Source organism: Thalia democratica, chromosome 6 (genome assembly GCF_965202585.1).
Source record: "Thalia democratica chromosome 6, ktThaDemo2.hap1.1, whole genome shotgun sequence".
In the NCBI taxonomy this organism is placed as follows: Eukaryota; Metazoa; Chordata; class Thaliacea; order Salpida; family Salpidae; genus Thalia; species Thalia democratica.
In genome coordinates this window covers 38,464,368-38,479,351 of record NC_139170.1, presented here as the reverse complement: position 1 = coordinate 38,479,351, position 14,984 = coordinate 38,464,368, and the positions used below count along the sequence as shown (strand labels likewise).

Here is a 14,984-nt window from a genome sequence, read left to right as displayed (position 1 = left end):
TTTTGATATTAGTTGATGGATATCTTTAAAGGTTGGAGTGCTGCTCCAGATGGGTGGAGGTTTAAGTATGTCTGGCAAACATGGGGTCATACTTAAGATTTCTTGTTTAAAACAGATATAACTAGATGGTTTGCCAGCTTTTACATAAGAAAGTACGTCATTAATTGGCCAGATTCCGATAATAATCTCAAATTGTGTTTGATCATCAAAAATTCCTTGGCTTTTACATTGAACCTCGAAGAGGCTCAACTCCTCTCTTGGTCTTTCCCCTGAAATTTTTCTGAATGCTTTATCAGAAATGCTATTTGATAGCCTCGAATTAACTGTTTGCTGGAAGTGTTGATTTCTGGGTATCGGATCGTGGTTGCCAAAAATGTGGTTGGTGTTAGGTTGGGTTGTTACACGTTCGTGGACAGGATTTTGGTTTATTGTCTTTTGGATGTTGTCAATTTGCCTTTGTAACTGTGCAATCGACTGGTTATTATCTTGTGGTTGACTTCCATTTCTTTCGTTTGACTGGTCAACGTTTAAAATTGAATTGTAATTGCTTGGTATTGTGCAAGATTTGGAAGCATGGCTTGATAATGGAATTGGTGTCTGGATTTTGTTGGTAGGTAATGTTGATACCGCCTCTGTTGTCATTGTTGGTTGTATTTTTTCAGGATCTGTTAAATTCATATGTGAGTTAAGATTATTTATTGTACTTACCTCGGTATTTGTAGGGATATTCGATGATTGAGAGTTCTGTATAGAAATTGTTTTTAAAATAGTATTAAATTTATCTTCTATTAGTTTGTTACTATTTTCTACTAATTTAGTTAATTCGATAATTTTTTTAGTGTTGTCTTCTGTGGTCGGCGGATGTTCGCTTCGGAGGACGCCATTATTGTTACCCAGACTAGGAGCCTCACTGGTTTCCTTCGCAATTGCCTCGGTTTCAGTCTCAACAATCTCATCGGATTCCAGGTTAGCAATAGTCTCGGAACAACTTATCTCGGTTCTGGACCGAGTCCTGGGTACCTTCAGGACTAATGCCTTTTTTAAGGGTTTTAAGGACATAATTATATAATTTATATTTAACTTTATTTATATTTATATATATTTGACTAAATATAATGAAACTAAATAATGTTGGTTTATTATGTACAAATACGCAATGACAGCTCACAATAAGTTTAGACACTTAATGTTAACAAATAGAAGGAACCGCGCTCCGGATTCCCCCTTAGGCGTGTCACTGGTCTCGTTCGCTCAGCTTCTGGCACTCGACGTTGGTCCGTCTCGTTTGCAGAATCTGGCTAGACGTAGCGTGGTCTGTTTCTTTTCCTTTCCGTAAGCAGAGCGGCGATAAAATACGATAAAAAATAAGCACGATGATATCAATATGTATAATTAATACAATACAAATACAATAGTGAATAAATGCGGTGATATAAATATATATAAATATTACAATGCAAATACAATAGTGAGTATATATGATAATATGAATATATAAACAATACGATAGAGTCAAACAGTATGAAACAACTTGTTCGTTGAAGTGTAGCTAAGGTTGGCGCCCAGTCTGTGTGGGTTTGCTTGCTGAGATGAATGTATACTTTAACTTGATTGAACGCTGTGACTCGATCGTTGAGTCCAACTTAGAGTGTTTGATGAAAGAGTACTACCAGTACTGAAATTCTCGATGCCACAGAATGCGTGGGCTTCTTCGATTAGATGGTTGTTGAAATCTTCTTGCTTGAAGATTGACGATGTTATTTCTTTTGCGGAGCAGAGTGTCGCTTCTTGCTTGTTTCGTGGTGGATTGCCCGCTTCATGCTCTGATTGAGCGTATTTATAGATTTTGAATTCTTTTTCTAGAATTTTCCATAAATCACGCGATCTCTCATTTGATTCTCTCATTTTCCTGGACTTTGGACTGTAGATCACTTGATCTCTCATTTTATTCTCTCATTTTCCCTTAGCCACACCCATGAACAGCAATTTCCAGTTTAATCAAGAAATCAAAGACAACAATCATTTTAACTAGCACTTATTTTGTTTGTGAAAAATAGTTTTTTTTATTTGAAAACAGTTTTACTATATTTATTCAATGTTTTCTTTTTTAAGGAAAAAAAAATATAATATCAAGTGAAAAACATTAATTCCTTTAAATTATAAAAATTTGGACACAAGGCAAAATAAGATTTTGCACAAGTGTCCTACATCAGGTTGATGTTTATATAATAAGAAAACTGGTCTTAAGCTTCTTGTTGCTGTTTTGTAATTTGAAATGTTTTGTGTTCTAATGAGTGTGATAAAAGTGATCATATATTGATATAGAAGTGAGTGATTAGCCAAGTTTTCAAGTTTTGCACGAAACCAGTAAAATGAGCGTCACAGTGTGTCTTTTCTGATTTTTCGCAGGTTATCTATTTGTGACAGGCTGGAAGTTAGTGTTGGATTGAAGAACTATGTAGGACTCTTTTTGCTGCTGCTGGATTTGAAGGATCATTAGAAGTGTTAATGATGAAATGCTTTTAGGAGGAGAAAAGTAAATCCTTCTACATCAAAGCGCAAGTAAGTTGTAAAGTATAAGTTTGTTGGTTAAAAATTTTAGGTCTTATGTTAATCTATAAATTTAAATTAAATTGTGTTTTTAATTTTGTCTTAAACAAAACAAACTTTTTGTGTTATCTTTATTCTTCATTTTATGTGTCTTTCAGTTTGAGTGACCTAGGTTTTGATGCCTGGGTCCATCGTATTGACAATAAACTTGCAATAAAAGTATTAACCCTTTGCAGATTTTTTTTTAAACGCTTTCAAAAAATACTACTATACAACAAAAGTAGTTCAACTAAAAAAAAGGTACTTAAAAATTAGTTAAAAATAGTTACTTAGTGTTTTCTGAGAATAAATAAGAAGTTTTACAAAGGTTTATAAAGTAAATTTTACCTTTTTAATTTCTTACCTACAATTTTTTTCATTTAAAAAGTATGTTTTGAGAAGAACCTTAAGAAGGTAAAACAACATGTAAAACTAAAAAAACTTGAGTTCCTAATATTGAAAACAAACAATAACAGAAAATTATAAAACTTGGTCCTTATGATTTTCTTAAATAATTGATAAACTATAAAAATATAGTTTCATTTAATGATCACTGTCAGTAAATTAAACTAAAAATTTTTGCTACAAAATTTTTTTAAATTACGTAATGGATGTTCGACTCGAAGAAAACTTTTAAAAAATTCAATTTTTTAGTAATTTTTATATATTAATGCTAATGGATATTGAAAAATATTTATACAATTTAGACCTAAAAAATTTTATTAAATTTTATATCAATTATAAGTAAGAATCAATACTACATTGACAATCAACACATTTTATAAACGTTCTTAAACATTATTAGAATCAAACCATAACTTTAACTTAATATAGTACCAACAAAAACAGTTATAATAAGCAATATTAAAAACTATTCTATGTAGAAATAACAAAGTACTATAACTGTTATAAACTGAGCGTAACTTAAAAAGTATATTTGTGTTAAAAAAAAACATTATTCTTACAAAAGATTTACAACAATCCTTCAGTAGATCATTTAGGTAATCACTGAAAAATATTTTTATATTATGCTTTATTTTAAAAAAGTCTTGTACATATTTAAATCTACTAAAGACACACGACAAACATCTCTTTCTATTTAATTTAACTTGCAAATAAACAGTGAGCTTTCAATAACAGACAAAAACGTCATCAACTATACTTTTAATAATATTAGCTATAAAACACTATACTTGTCAGAGTTGTACAGAAAACTCAAATAAAAGTTTTTAAGAACATTTACTTATTTTTTTAATCATAATTGCAATTTGATTTTACAAATCTTATTAACATACTATACAATCATCGTTTTCAAATAATTTCCTTTAAGTTATAATACTACTTTAAGTTGTTAGAGTGTATTGTTAAAATTGATTTAATTTACATTTTATTCATAATTCTTTAAAAATATTTACCATTATAACTTGACTAAACATTATATGTTAGAGACATAAATGTACAAAACTAGTTTTACAGGTTTACTTCTTCGAGTAAAATTTTAATGAGAATTCTTACTCAAGTTAAAAGATAAAAAAAAAAAAGATAATTCAGTTTGTTAGTACTAAAAAAGCATTAATATATAATTTTATAAATGTACTTAGTTGGACAGACTGTACATTGTTTTAATATATTTTTAATGAAAACATTGACAAGTATTATGTATTTAATTGCTAAGCTATTTTTTTTAGATTGAAGCAAACTGTAATTCCCTTAGTTTTACTTCATAGTTCAACATACCTTAATTTTTCAATTTAATAAAAAAATTCAATAATTAAGCTAGGCCAATATCAAACTTAAAATTAGTGCAATTTAAAATTTATAAGGTGGTAAAATAGTTACATTTGATTTAAAAGCACCATCATTTAGTAAAAGAATCTACAAAGATAAATTCAAAATATTAAAAACGTTTTTGTTTTTGAACTTAGATACAGCCTTCAAATAACGCAACAACTTTTCTATAATGTAGTAAAAACTTTATAAAGAAGCATTTAGTTGTTTTATGGATATTTTGTTGGCATATGAGATTTTTTTGTACGCTTTTGCACAAAGTCACCAACGTACGGTTTCGAGCGAACTTGTCTTGATATAAACCATACTGTCTACTTAAAAGTACTCTCCATAAATTATTTGTGCACGAATGTGACAACAAAATCAATATTTCATGTGGATTTATGTTGCTTAAAAAACATGATTTATAAAACCTCAATGTATTTTAAAGTATAATCTCAACTTCTATGAATGTGAGGTAAATGAAAAGTTTTACTAACATCTAGTAATTCTTAATGATTACTAGAACTAACTTGTTACTAATTCATTCAAATTAAAACACATAGTTTTTATTTTAACCCAAAAGTTTTCATAAGCTACACGTGCAGAATCTTTTTTTATTTTTACTTTATCATGAAAGTATAAAAGTTCTGTAACATTAATTTTATTTTTACTTAAAGTTATAAGAAAATTCTACATTTGTTTGACACCATCACTTATCACAAGAGCAAAAAATTAATTACTAAATTTAGCGTTAGCATGGATATAATACTCCAAGCTGCTAGTAAAAACAATATTTAAAACTATAAACTATTTTTTTAAACACAACTTAACTAACGAAACAAAAATGCCAAACATAATACTATTATTTATGTTAAACCTATGCACAAAAGTTGGTTTTATTATTATAACTATATCGCAGTGTAATCATAAAACTTTTATATATATTTTTTTACTTGCAATTAAAGTTTTGAAAACCAGGTTTAAAAAAATTAGTAACATAAGTAAAGAAAAAAAAGACTCCTTAAGATAAATAAAAAACAACTGTAGAACGCTTACAGGCATAATTTGTAAATATTATTTAGTATGCTGGTAATTTTTATACTTTAAATTTAAATATTTTTATTAAACCTTAAAATTACATAAAAAATTGTATAATGCGATAGTACTGTAGATATTAAGCCTATAAAAATTTCACTAAAAACAACTATGGAAAGAAAAATTGTTTACAAAGAAGAAATCTAAATAGGGCTTTTAAATTTTTTTAAAAGTCTTTTAAAACAAGGATCTAGACAAACTAACTAAGATTTAGTCATATATAAACTAAACATGCTAAATGTAAAAGACATAAAAACTAAAAGGTACTTTTAAAAGGTAATTTTTTTCTAGAGTAGTTTTGATTTTTTTAAAGAAACCATATGAGAACATTTAATACGTAAAAACAACAAAAAAAAAAGATATTAATCCTATCAAATATACAAACAAGTTTAAGCAATGATATAAACTATCTAGATTCTTTTTCATCGTATATTTTAGTGATAATTCCTCTTGCAACAGTTTCATTGGAATACCTGAGCGTGAACCTTCCCATCTGCATCAAGTTCTCATACAATTCAACGCACACTTTCGAGTGAAGTTTCAACCTTATAGCTGCTCCGTCGTTCTGTTTAAAAAAAATTTATAAGAAAATAGTTGATTTAGAGTTAAATGTTTTTTTTTTTCATTTAAATTAGTGATATTTTTATAGACTTTATGTGAAACACAATTTGGTATTATTTATGCAGTAAAAACGTTCTTAATATTTATACACTAAAAAAATGACAAGCAATAAACTGTGTTTATAAAAGTCTTAAATTACAATTGGGTTACTAACAAATAATCAAAAACACAAATGTATTAAGTCCTTACAAACAAAAAAAAAATTAGTATTAAAAAACTTGTTAATATTAAATGCTGATTTTTTTAAAGATATAATTAAAAAAAAAATTAGCTTAACTTTTATAAAACTAACCTTTCCAATATTTTTAGGGTTCTTTTCACCGATAACCCCGGTATCCTTGTGAATCTTGCACTTCAACTTGACAATAGTAGCCGGTATATTGAGGGTGTTGTAGTGAAACTGCAGCCTTGTTCCCATCGTCAGCGGTACTTTCGTGTCCATCACTATCACCCTGTAAGTTATTTATTTATTTATTTATTTTTACTTCAAGATTAAAGAACCTTTGTTTTATTTTTTTTGTTAGTATTAAATGTTAAAAAATTTATAGTTGTAAAAAAAAATTAAGAGGTACAATTTAGTTTTAGAGAACTGTTTTTTAATTGCTTTGTTAGAAATGTTAGAAATCAAATAATCTCGTTTTAATATTTATATGCATGAAGCCTTATTCAACAATATTTAACTGCAAGCTTAAGCTTGTTATAAAAAGCCTTTAATTTTCAAGATAAACTAGATTTTACAAAATAATTAAGTCTTTTTTTTTTCAAACATTATTTTTCACATACACTACCTAATCAAAAAACCTTTAAAAACAAATCAATAACAAAATCCGTAATAATTGTATACTAAACAGCTTTATACCAAATCAAAACGAACCTTGCTTTAACGAGGCTGCTCACCTGGCACACTTGCTTGTACACGCACACCACGCATCCTGATCTGACCTGGCCGTCCTCGTTCTTGACACCTGTCACCACCAGGGTGCACTGTTGCCCGCTTACCGCCACCTTGCGGCTGACCCCGTCCACTTCTATCTTCTTCACCAGCCCGTCCTCATTGGATGGCATTATTTGTATCTGTGAACGGTTTCTCGTTTTGAATATATATAACTATTTGTCTTAACTAAAAAAGGTTGCTCAAGTTACTGGAAATTAAAGAGCTTATTTAAATAAAAATGTGCGGATTAACCCGGTTGTGAATAAAATACTTAATTCGCACAACTTTAATTAGTTTGATAACAAAAAAATTGTATATATATATTTAAGTAAAGAACTAGCCCAAGCTTTTAGATGAACTATAACACTTTTGTATTACTTTTATATGTGAGAGTTTTTTTAGTATAATAAAATATTTTATATTTAAAAAATAAAAGAATAAGGATATATAATTATGTGAAAGCAAAATATTTGAACTATAGTATTTGTATTAATCAATGAGAGTTGAAAAATCTGAAAGAGTGTATAATTTTTTTCCAAAAATCACTCAATAGATAATTTCCCTAAGAACTTTTAACCAAAATTGTTATTGAAAATGTTCTTAGAGTAATTTCAAAACTATTGATTAATAAGCTTCAAATAAACTGGATTTGAGAAACTTACCAGCATTTAATTTTGTTAGAACATATTTAACTAAAAAGTGTGTACATGTAAATAAAATTCTTACATAAAATGAAAACATATAGTTTAATTTTAAAACTATTTTTAGTTCTAAAATAAGGAGTGTATTAATTGAAAATAAAGAAACATTTTACCAACCTTACTGTTTGACATAACTCCACCGGCGATAACTTTACCGTCCAAACACAGCCCACTTATGTTGGCGGGCTTGTATACATTTGACACTACGAATCTGAACGGGTGGTCAAAATTTCTACTGGGTGCTTTGAACTCGTCTATTGCCTAATGAGTTTGAATTATTTTGATTAAAAATGCTAACGCTTATAAAAATTGTTGAAAAAATCTTTACACTATCTCAAGTAAAAAAAGTTTATAAAAAATTTATAATAAAAAGAACTATTTATATAGGTTACTAAAAGCTCAAAACTTAGTAAAACTTGACATACCACAAGAAAGAAAAATATATTTAACAAACCTTAACAAGTGTGGTGCCTGTGTACCAATTATCAATACTGTCACACCTTTTCACAATGTTGTTGCCAAGCAACCCACTAACTGGTACGTACTTCACATTGTTTCTATGGAAACCACAATCTTGTTCAATATAAACCTTCAATTTTCCTACTATTTCATCAAACCTGTTTTTAATAAAAACAAGTTATATAACAAAATTTTTCTATAAAAATAAAAAAACAGGTTTAAAATATTTCTAACTATATATTTAATTTAAAACCGGCTTTTATTTCTAATATTAATTTTTGATTTGTAATTAAAACTTTTAGAGTTTAAGCACAATAAAAAAAAAGTTATTACCTTATTTTCCTAGTATGGTTTTATTATGGTGGGTCTACTTTCTTCTTATTTTTGTTAATGTGATATCAACCATGGTATTTAATAAGTACTTACTACTGGTTTCAAAAAAAAAAATCCTAGCTTTAAAAACTTAATCAGGTTTTTCTATAAAAACGGTCAGAAAACTATCCTGACTAAGTAACAACCATAAGTCTATACATAAAACATTTCTTGATAATTGTTGAGATTCGAATAAAAAATTCGATTATAATTCAATCTACAACCCACCTGCTCTGGTCATAACCGACGCAGTCCAATTTGTTAACTGCCACCACGAGTTGGGAAATCCCCAAACTTCTAACTATGCTCAAGTGTTCTCTGGTTTGCCCCCCTGTGTGCGAACCCTTGCCCTTTTTGTTGAACCCGGATTCGAACTCTCCTTGCTGGGATGCCACCACTAAAAGCGCTACATCGGCTTGAGAAGTTCCTGAATATAAAGTTTTAACAATTTATTGACGTAAGTTTTAACAATTTTTCAAAATTAAACAAGTAAAACTTTAAAGTTGAAATAATACAAAACAAACATAATTAAAATATACTATTAAGATTGTGGAAAATTAATTAGTTGAAATGAAACACGGATAAAATAAGAATCTAAAATTAAATTTAATTCTGTTTAAAAAATAAAACATTTCTTTCAAGCAGATTATTGTGAGGTTTTGTAACGATTTTTACAAAACAAATAAACATATACTAAAACAACTAACCGGATATCATGTTGGGGACGAAGTCTCTGTGTCCGGGGGCGTCCATGATATTCACTTTGTATTTTTCAGTTTCGAATGTCGAATGGGCAATATCCATGGTGATTCCCCTCTTCCGCTCTTCATCACCACTGTCCATCACCCAGGCGAATTTGAAGGATGACTTGTTCATCTTTTGTGACTCCTTTTGTAAAAAAATATTTTTTTAGATTATTTTCAATAAGTAAATATTGTTTTAGTTCTGTTTGTATTGTTAAAGTTTATATTTTTTGAAACTTAAATTAAATGATTTCTAACACAGCATTATATATTTTCTTTAATGTTATAAAAACGTTGAAATCTAAATGTCAAAAGAATGTTTACTGTAAATCATAATTTTAACAACACTAAAATAAAACAGATTAAACCCAAAGTATACACTACATTTTATTGCTAATTCAAAATGTCATTTAGGTTTCAAAATGATTTAACTTTATTTGGCTATTATTATCAGAAAAATTACAGGAACTATTAAAACAAGAAGTCAATTAAATTATATAGTATTTACCATTATGATATTTTTCACAGTAAATCTTAATCACAAAAGTTGTGGAAATTCAAACCTGCTCAAACTTGCGCATTTGATCTTTAGTGACTTGTCCACATTGCAGCAACAAATGTCCCATCAGAGTGGACTTTCCCGCGTCCACGTGACCAACCACCACCATGGACAGTTCCGGTTTGTCGTTCACGCACGACTTCTTGTACTCCTCCTGAATTTATATTTGTTGAAAAAATTGAAAACTGTGTAAAAAAATTATAAACAGAATGTTGTTGATTTGGTAAACTTCTTGTAGAATTCCTGTTTGTAGTTAAGTTTATCAAATTTATAAGAAAAAATTGCTTTATAGAAATAGAATTCTGTCGATGTTGTAAACAGAGTTGTCCAGTTTCAATGTGAAAGCATAAAAAAATAAAATTGAGTATTTTTTTGCAAATATATACTTTAAAAAAACTCAAAAAAACTGTTGGATTCAATGAAAGCCTAACTTTGCAAAATATTTTCACATACAAAATAGAATAGCAAATCAATAAAATAAATTAACTGCTGTACTTGTATGTAAAAAATTTAATGAGGTTTTAGTAATTAACATTTTTCCTTTCAATATTTACAAAATATTACTATATAATTATCCCAAATTTAATCCATTTAAAAGTAAACTGTAAAATATTAATAAAAAATCCTTTTATTATAATAAAAAAAATTTTTATTTAAAAATACATAGAAATATATAAATACATAAAAAACATACTTCTAATTACTAAAAGCAGAAACAAAAACCTAAAATTTAAAAACCCAACAAAAATAAACGATATGAGGTTCAGAAATATACAAAAACAATCTAAGTAAGTTACATATCATTTTATTTTGGTTAGTTAATATTTAAAAACCAGTTCAATTTTTATATTAGTTCTTAAAAGCATAACTGATATCTGAATTTACCATATTTTTAAATTGTTTATCGAAAGTTTATTATCTTAAACATTTTTTACAAAAAAATTGTTTTGTAAAAGATTTTCAAACTAAAGTAGCAGGTAGCCAAAGAACTTTTGAAACATTTTTTCAGATTTTCTGAATTTCTTCAAGGGTTTTATAAGTAAAGCTTTTTTGTCCACTTTTAGTATAAATTCAAGTTTAAGGTAAAATCTGTTTAAGTAGTATAAAAATAATAAAATGATACTGTAATGTTTCAATACGGTACTATAAGAAACAAAATTCTGATAAAATATAAATATGATAGATTTTTTAAACCTTATCAAATTTTTACCATTTAACATGAAAAAACTGTTTAAAATTCCATGTTTTTTAGTGATTATTGTTTAAAACTATAAGTATTTCCAGATTTTTTCAATATTTCTAAAACTTGTTTTTCCAGGATTCAAAGTTTTTTGGCAACCCTGAAGTAATAAACAAAAACCTACCATAAATGCTTTATTTTTGTCTGCAGAAGAAACAGCATTCTTATTCGGAGTGCTTTTACCTTGCTTGTTTGGAGTAAGAGCAATATTTCCCACTTGTTTTGTAATGCTTTTAACTGGTTGATTTACCTTTTTCTGTGGTTGCTTGTTAGGCTGTACAACATTTATGACTTTTTATAGAGTTTAAAATATTAAAAACATAAGTATACAAAAATATTAAGTTTAAATGTAACTAAATTGTTTTGATCCTAACTTTTTATCACTTGATGCTAAAAAAAGATTTTTATTAAAACTTCTAGATGTAATTTAAACAAGAAATGTTCAAACAAGTGTAAAAAGCCTAACTAAAGCACAACTATTTAATTGTTGAGAAGATTTACCTATAGATTAATAATAAACAGTAATTTTTATTCACCATTTCTAAACACCCTTTAAATTTTGAAGAATGTTTAATTAAAATTGTTATTAAGTTCTTAATCAGCAAAAAAACAGAGATGTTCTTCCCTTCACAATTAGCAACAGACTTTAACAGTTGTTGATGGTTGTGCCTTTTGAAAATTGCTAACATTTTAGTGAGTAACAATTAATTTTATTTTAGAGAGATGATAAGAACCTAAAACATTTTTTTTCACATAAAGCTGTTTTTTTTTTAAGTTTCAAACCTGTTTGTTAGTTTGTCCTTTAGGCTTTTTATAATTGTCATAATCATAGTCATCATAACCATCTTCATCATAATATCCATCGTAGTCTTCATAATCATCATAATCGTAGTAACGGTTTCCTGCTTTGCGACTCATTGTTATTAGTATGTATATATATCTGTTTATAAATTTGACTGTAAATAACATTTTGTAACACAATGTTTGATGACTACTTATATGTTAGCAAACATTTTTTAGTCAAGTTTGTTTTTATACTAAGTTATAGTTTATTTTTTATGTTCACTTAAAATTTTTTGAAGATCTTCAGATAGTCTTTAAGTTCATGACCTTTCTGTTTTCTTGTGTATATTCAAATTTTATAAAAACTAAAGAAATTTAAAAAGACTTGGAACTGAGTAAATATGTTTTTGTAAATTTGTTATATATTTTTTTATATTATCTAAAATTTACAGATTTTTTTGTAAAATTAATTAGTAAATATATCCACTTAAATTATTTATTTTAGCATTTCTTTTTATGCATAATAAAATAAATTAAACTCAGTTATTGTACTATCCCGGAGACACATTAAATGCTATAAAACAATGAACAATAAAACTAAATTCATCTTAAAAGTTCACAACACTACAACAAAGTTTATGGCTAAATTATCTCGAACTGTTCGAACAATTTATTTGTTCGAATAGCAATAGATGAGCTGTTAGTAATGACAAAACAATGTTGTAAATAATGAATATTGATGTAGCTTATGTTTTAATTACTTAGTTGGCAACTACTGAAACAAAAAAGTCAAAATATATTTATTACTTTTTTAAATAAATATTTTACAACACTAATGAAATATAGTTGTCAAAATTCGTTTTTTTAGAAATTGATCTTAATTTTTTTTTTAGCTTTCAATATATTTTTTTCATTTGCCATTTACAAGATTCTAAATTGCCTGAGATGATAAGAGTAACAGACTAAGTAGAAATATTCAAAAAAGACAAAAGGTTACTTTTAATGAAGCTTGATAAATAAGAAAAACTAAACTTTTAATACAAGCACTGTTAAAAATCATTTTTTAAAAGAACAAAATAACTTTATACTCATAAAAACTTGCAAGAATTTTGCACAAAAAACTCAAACAAGCTTAAATCTGCTTAACTTGTTTCTGAATAATAATTATTAAGACTCAAAACCTGGTCTAAAATCAAAAGAGATACAATACCTAATAAAAGCACAATGGTAAAAAAATATTTGCTATTTACATATAAAAAAAAATTAAAAAACACTATAAATGATTAAATAAACTTTTATCAACCCTGAGTCATACTAAAATTTTAAAAGTTTTGAATGATTCTCAAAAAAGCACACATTCAACTTATCTCTCACACATAAATTAAATAAAACATTTTCTGAATTTTAACACTACCAAGACAAAAATTCAATTGGCAAAAACATAAAGCATATAAAATGATGTCAATTAAGTATTTATGTCTATACTTTTGATTTTAATTCTTTTAAATTAAAAAAAATGGTGTTTATTTAAAAAACTATAAAGTAGCTAATTTTTTTTGTAAAAATATCATTTTAAGAATATAAAGCAATCAAAAGTATTAGTAATGGTCAGTGCACGCACACAAGGAGGTTGCAACTATTTACTTCACAAAAATTAAGTTTCATATATTTTGTAGGAGAAGATAAATTTTATATATAGTAGCCTTATTTATTGCTGTTTTATTTTACTTTTACTATAAGGAAGCAATGAAATTATAAATTTTGGTTGATCAATTTTAAAAATAAGCTATCATTTTAAATAACTGTAATAAGAAATTTATAGCTTGAATAAAGTTCTATAAAATATAGCTAACTTAAAAAAATGACTCCCCCCTTTTTTTTTGGAAAATATCAATATAAAGCAAAACTTTTAAAAGTTACTAGCTCCAAAAGGCTTAAAGCTAGGAAGCTATTTTTTTTTTGCTTTCTATTTATATGGTTTCCCACGTACAAAAAATGGACTAAGCAAAAATCCAAGGTTGGGACAACATATGCACCCTACTGAACACTAAACCTATCTTAACATTGTTATAGACCAGGGGTTGGCAAACTGAGGCCCAAAATTTTATTTTCAGTAGTTTAATATATTATATTCTCGAAAAATAAAAATTAAGTTTTAGTGTTATCTTTAAAGGATAATCTATCGCCTAAAATTTTTTAATTCAAAAAAATTATACTTAAATTTGTTTTTTAAAGCACATTAAGTACGTTCCCTTTTTGACCTGCAGACCCCTGTTATAGACTTATAACATTAACAACTATTGAAAAAAATGATTTATACTTAATTTCAATAAAATTAATTCAGTTGTGAATAAACTTTAAATCCATAGCTGTTTTAGCTTATCTATCTTAGCTTTAAATTATTTAATAGTATGTCATCAATTAAAATACAGCTCCAAATATATAATACTTCTGATTAAATTTCCTAGTATGTTTCTACTCATGAACAGTTCGACACACTTATTTATACTTTAAAAATATAATACATTTTTTTATTACATTTAATCTAAGTTGCACTCTTTGAAGCTAAAAGATCGAATGAGTATATTTGAATTTATGTCTAAGTGCTAAAAATAAATAATCTATGTCTATTAAGCTTGAATAAAACAAAACCTTGAACTAGTTTTTAAAGACTTAACATAATTAAAATGATTTAAGAAAAAAAATTATCTAAGTCAGCATGAGATATTGTAAAATGCAAAATAACATAAACTTTGCACAAAAATTTTCAATAAGCTTGAGTTATTTAAACTAATTTAAAAATTCAATCAGGTACAAGTTTACCTATAATAATTTTTATCTATAATCAAAACTTTTATCTTTTCAAAATTTCTCAAATTCCTGGTTTTAACATGTGTTACTAGACTAAATTGTCAAATTTCAGGTTTTTGGCAACTCTGTCTTTGAAGCTAAAAGGGCTTTAAATAAAATATAAATTGGGATAAAAGAAAACATAAACTAAATTTAAACGAATTTGAATCTAGAAAAAAATAAACAATTGAGAAAATTTACCAAAACTAGCATCAGATCAAGTAAAATGGAACATAATGTAAATTTTACACAAACATTTTCAATAAGC

General features: G+C 26.8%; 1 protein-coding gene across 1 annotated transcript; it reads right to left on the bottom strand.

Moving 5' to 3' along the window:
* Positions 1–5,753: 5,753 nt before the first annotated feature.
* On the bottom strand, positions 5,754–12,015 carry LOC145838665 (HBS1-like protein). Its single transcript, XM_082946290.1, has 10 exons — positions 11,867–12,015; positions 11,208–11,357; positions 9,848–9,997; positions 9,249–9,429; positions 8,770–8,968; positions 8,165–8,327; positions 7,828–7,971; positions 6,950–7,149; positions 6,368–6,527; positions 5,754–6,019 (listed from the first exon to the last, which is right to left on the bottom strand). Exons 1-10 carry the CDS (start codon positions 11,999–12,001, stop codon positions 5,861–5,863), a joined length of 1,641 nt encoding a protein of 546 aa, XP_082802416.1. The 5' UTR covers positions 12,002–12,015; the 3' UTR covers positions 5,754–5,860.
* Positions 12,016–14,984: the final 2,969 nt, after the last annotated feature.

What these genes read in the sequence shown, in the direction of transcription:
- LOC145838665 (XM_082946290.1), bottom strand. Translation starts at nt 12,001, where the DNA reads ATGAGTCGCAAAGCAGGAAACCGTTACTACGATTATGATGATTATGAA. An exon ending in CGTCCCCAACATGATATCCG is followed by an intron (nt 8,969 to 9,248) that starts GTTAGTTGTTTT and finishes CTTTATATTCAG; the next exon opens with GAACTTCTCAAGCCGATGTA. An exon ending in ACCCTAAAAATATTGGAAAG is followed by an intron (nt 6,020 to 6,367) that starts GTTAGTTTTATA and finishes TTTTTTAAACAG; the next exon opens with AACGACGGAGCAGCTATAAG.